This window comes from Diospyros lotus, chromosome 11, assembly GCF_014633365.1.
Source record: "Diospyros lotus cultivar Yz01 chromosome 11, ASM1463336v1, whole genome shotgun sequence".
Classification (NCBI taxonomy): domain Eukaryota; kingdom Viridiplantae; phylum Streptophyta; class Magnoliopsida; order Ericales; family Ebenaceae; genus Diospyros; species Diospyros lotus.
Window position 1 is genome coordinate 32738272 of NC_068348.1, and position 4636 is coordinate 32742907.

General features: G+C 39.5%; 1 protein-coding gene across 2 annotated transcripts; it reads left to right on the forward strand.

The window, feature by feature from the left end:
• The first annotated feature begins 292 nt into the window (after window positions 1-292).
• On the forward strand, window positions 293-3700 carry LOC127813226 (probable sarcosine oxidase). 2 transcript variants are annotated; one of them, XR_008026093.1, is made up of 3 exons: window positions 293-1031; window positions 1621-3080; window positions 3425-3700. XR_008026093.1 is itself a non-coding variant. In XM_052354090.1 (2 exons), the coding sequence occupies exons 1-2, from the start codon at window positions 538-540 to the stop codon at window positions 2372-2374; spliced, it is 1248 nt and encodes a 415-aa protein (XP_052210050.1). In that variant the 5' UTR covers window positions 293-537; the 3' UTR covers window positions 2375-3317. The 2 variants fall into 2 exon arrangements, 1 of the variants encoding a protein (XP_052210050.1); XM_052354090.1 differs by lacking the exon at window positions 3425-3700 and having other exon boundaries at window positions 1621-3317.
• The last annotated feature ends 936 nt before the right edge of the window (window positions 3701-4636 follow it).

Consider the following 4636-nt stretch of genomic DNA (forward strand, 5'->3'; position numbering starts at 1 on the left):
AATTATTTAAACTACCCACAATGATGTTGAGGATGCATGGAGATTGGATGGTATATCTATCTATCTTTAATTTGTGTCTGTCTGTCTGTCTGTCGGCACAATCAATCTCGTGACAGACAGACAGACAGACTACCACACGATAAGAAGAAAAAAATGACAAAACTAGAAATATCAAACGTGACCGACTCCAATTTAAAAATCTCTAATTTCACTAACTTATAACGATTTCACTTTCACGTTTAGGCAATTGCTTTCGTCAGTTAATATCACTGTGATATATGCTACCAGACGCAACTAACCAACCACTCCGGCCAGATTCCCCCCCTCTCTCTCTCTCTCTCTCTCTCAACGAGCTAGAGTGTTAAATTCCTACTTTGCTTTGATATTCTGAACGTGTTGAATTCATACTTTGCTTTGATCTGACTGCCAAACAAGAGAGAGAAGTCATACTTTGCTTTGATCGGAGTGTGTTAAATTCATGCTTAATTTGCGTTGATCTGAGCGCCAAACAAGAGAGGGAGAGAGAGAGAGAGACAGATGGGAAGTTTAGGCGAGCAATTTGACGTGATAGTGGTCGGAGCCGGAGTGATGGGCAGCTCCGCCGCATACCAATTGGCCAAAAGGGGCAAGAAAGTCCTGCTCCTGGAGCAATTCGATTTCCTGCACCACTGCGGCTCTTCCCACGGTGAGTCCAGGACCCTCCGGGCAACCTACCCGGAAGCCTTCTACCCGGCCATGGTTATGGAGTCCGTCAAACTCTGGCAAGAAGCCGAGTCCGAAATAGGCTACAAAGTCTACTTCAAGACCAAGCAGCTGGACATGGGCCCTACCGACGACGCCTCCCTCCTCGCCGTCGTCGCCAGCTGCCAACTTAATTCGATTCCCCATCGCGTCCTCAACCCCCGCCAGCTGCTAGACGAATTTTCCGACCGGTTCCAACTGCCGGAAAGCTGGGTGGCGGTGGTGACTGAGGTGGGCGGCGTGATCAAGCCCACGAAGGCAGTCTCAATGTATCAAACACTTGCCCTCAGGTACGGTATGGTGAAATATCTCCAGATTTATTAAAGTTCCGAAATTCAAAAATTTTCTTTAATTAATAAAATATCAAATTATTATATATATATATAGAGAGAGAGAGAGGAATGTGCATAAGTCCGGTTTAAAAAAAATAATAGAAAATATTCAATTAAAATTATCAATTCAGTTTGATTTTATTTAAAAGTTAATTTAGTTCTGTTATTAAATCTAATTATTTTAATTCAATTTAATTTTTATATAAAAAAATCAAATAATCTAAATAAGCTGACACAATTTTTTTGTTTATTTGATTTTTTTATTTGTTAGATTCCACAATTTTTTAGCTTATTTGTTTATTATTTTTGGGGGTTTTTTTCAATTTTTTTATTTTTTTTTTTCGATTTACTCAATTTTTTGATTTGTTCGAAGTTCAATTTTTTTTATATTTATTTAATTTATTTAATTTTCAATTTGCTCAATTTTTTGATTCATTCGATGAATTGATTCTTCTATTTCTTTCACAATTTCAATCTATTCAACTTAACGTTTCAATCAGTTCCGCAATCAAACCTACCGAATATTCTTTATCTCGATGTTGAACAGGTACGGCGCCGTTTTGAAGGACAACATGGAAGTGACTGGTATAGAGAAAGACGGCGTCAATGGCGGCGGCGGCGGCCTCGTGGTGAGTACAGTGAACGGAGAAACTTTTTGGGGCCACAAATGCGTGGTGACGGCCGGCGCTTGGACGAAGAAGCTGGTGCAGAGAGTTCGCGGGATGGCGCTGCCCATCGAGGCGGTGGAAACCAACGTGTTGTACTGGCGGATCAAGGAGGAGCACGAGGCGGCGTTCACCATCGCCGGCGGCTTCCCGACGTTCGCCAGCTACGGCCGGCCTTACATCTACGGGACGCCGGCGTTGGAATACCCGGGACTGATCAAAATTCCGCTGCACGGAGGGGTGGCCTGCGATCCGGGGAGGAGGGCGTGGAGGGAGCCGGCGCCGGCGACCTTGGAGTCGGTGAGGGAATGGATTCGGGGGACATTCGGGGAGCGAGTGGACGCGGCGGGGCCGGCGATGACTCAGTCGTGCCTGTATTCGATGACCCCAGATGAGGATTTCGTGATAGATTTCTTGGGGGGGGAGCTGGGGGAGGACGTGGTGGTCGCCGGCGGGTTTTCAGGGCACGGGTTCAAGATGGCGCCGGCGGTGGGGAGGATAGTTGCTGACATGGTGATGACGGGGGAGGCCCAGGGCGTGGAATTACAGCAGTTTGAGTTGGGAAGGTTTGGAAGGAACCCCAAGGGAAATGTCAAGAGCTTTCAAGAGCAAGTGGGAATCGTCACTCATCACTGAAGCCGCCAAATCTTGGCAGTGGCTGACCGCTCACCATTTCTTTTTTTATTTTTTATTGCACGTGATCTGCGTGTGCCAGCTCACCTTCACAAAATGACAAATGGGCCATCACGAATAATGCTATTCGGCCCATAATATGAATTTACAAAAATAACCTTAGGACCCCCCGCGCGCGCACCCACCCACTCGAGATCTCAATCTCTCCCTCACACACACACCCCAGGACACACAAACACACACACACACCCCCACCCGAGGTCTCAATCTCTCTCTCACACACACACCCCAAATGTCTCAATCTCTCACACTCACACACACCAAAGGTCTCTCTCTCTCTCTCACAGACACACACCCCCACCCGAGGTCTTAATCTCTCACACACATACACCCCAAAGGTCTCAATCTCTCTCTCACACACACTCCAGAGGTCTCAATTTCTTACTCTGTCTCTCTCACACACACATCAACACTCACTAGAGGTCTCAATCTCTCATTCTCTTTCTCTCTATTTGTTTCCTCTCATTTTGGTTGTCGTTGTCTCTCTCTTCTGACAACCTTTGGGTTGGTTTAGCACAAGCATTACCTACCTCTGTCTCTCTGTATCTTAGCGAGGAAGCTGCGATTATCCATCTTTTGGGCTCACTCTAGCTTTCTTTCTGTCTTTCTCGTCCGTCGAACGTCTCCACTGGTTCCGATCTACAAGGAGGTAAGTCTTTTAAATCTAGCTACAATGATTTTTAGTACACATCCATCATATATACGTATATACGCTTTATTTGGATTTGACCAAAATTTTAAGCTTAGATTTACGGAGTTTTGGCCGTTAGATTTTGTTGGTTTTTGGTTATGTTAGTCAATGGGCCCTTGGGTGTCGGGTGATTTTCTCTGATCGCCAGAATCCACCGGCCACAGTCGTCAATGACAATTGGCAGTGCATTTTTAAGTTTGGCCGAAAATTAAAATTCAAATATACTAAAATTCAACCCTTAAATCTGGCCTTTTTTTTTTTTTGTATTTTAACTTTTTTTAATTTGGTGTTTCTAATGATAGGATCTGATCGTGTAAATTTTCGGCCGACGATGGTCACTAGCAGCGTTGGTGGTGACGATTATGACTTCCGTACATATATACATACATATTATTTGTATTTTATAATTATTTTAGTTTATATTATGAATGTTAATATTTAATTATGAATTTGTATTGAAGTTATTGAAGTTGAATATTAAATTTGTGATCTTTGAATATTTGGAAGGTTAAAATTGAATTGAGTTGGTTGAAATTTAAATATTCATAAATTGAATTGGTTTGTATTTGTTTTGTGAATATTTGAATTGAAATTATTAAGTTTATTTAAGAATTGAATGGTAAATAGTTATTGTCAATTTTATTTGAATTTCAATACTATTAATGTGTATATACATATATTTTAAATTTAAATTATGTCAATTTTTTTTAATAATAAATTGAAGATTTTAAAATAAAAAGTTTTAATTTTAATTTGTTAATTATATTTAGAAACATATATAATAAAAAATAAATTATGTTTTATAATTTAAAATAAAATAAAAAATTAAAATCTAAATATAGTTAACAAATTTTATTTTATTTTATGGGTTGGGAATGCAGCAGAGCAGATAGTGTATATACCACTGATTCTGAAGTTGAAGAGAATGAATGTCCATATAATGAAATGCAAAACCCCATTGTATAAATGGTTTGTTCGATCAAATTGATTTTTGTAGTATGCTTTTTTCAATATTTTGCACAAATGCTGGTATGATCAATAGACCTTTGAGATACAAATGCAATATAAAGTTGAAGTGAAGGCATCAAATAGCATCTATATTGCACGAAAACGGAAAACGTTTTTAATAAGAAACAAAAACGTAGAAACAGACATTCTTTTAAAAAATAAGTATAAATAGAGTGTAAAACGAGAATAACAAATATTTTAAAAATGAAAAAACGACATCTACAAAGTGTTTCCGTGTAACATAGGAGAGCATACTGCTCCCAATTTGCACCACAAATGTTTTGCTGCTGAGTGAGAAAAGACAGACTGCAAACGGCACAAACAAATTCTGTCCATAATAATAATGTAGGAGAAGATGCTTCAGATTCGAGCCCATATGTATGTATGGACTTCCCCCTTCAATTGATTCATTAATCAAAAGTCTTAAATTCTAAAACATAATTTATTTTTTTATTATATTATTATATATGTATCTAAATATAGTTAACAAATTAAAATTAAAACTT

What these genes read in the sequence shown, in the direction of transcription:
- LOC127813226 (XM_052354090.1), top strand. Translation starts at nt 538, where the DNA reads ATGGGAAGTTTAGGCGAGCAATTTGACGTGATAGTGGTCGGAGCCGGA. An exon ending in TATCAAACACTTGCCCTCAG is followed by an intron (nt 1,032 to 1,620) that starts GTACGGTATGGT and finishes GATGTTGAACAG; the next exon opens with GTACGGCGCCGTTTTGAAGG.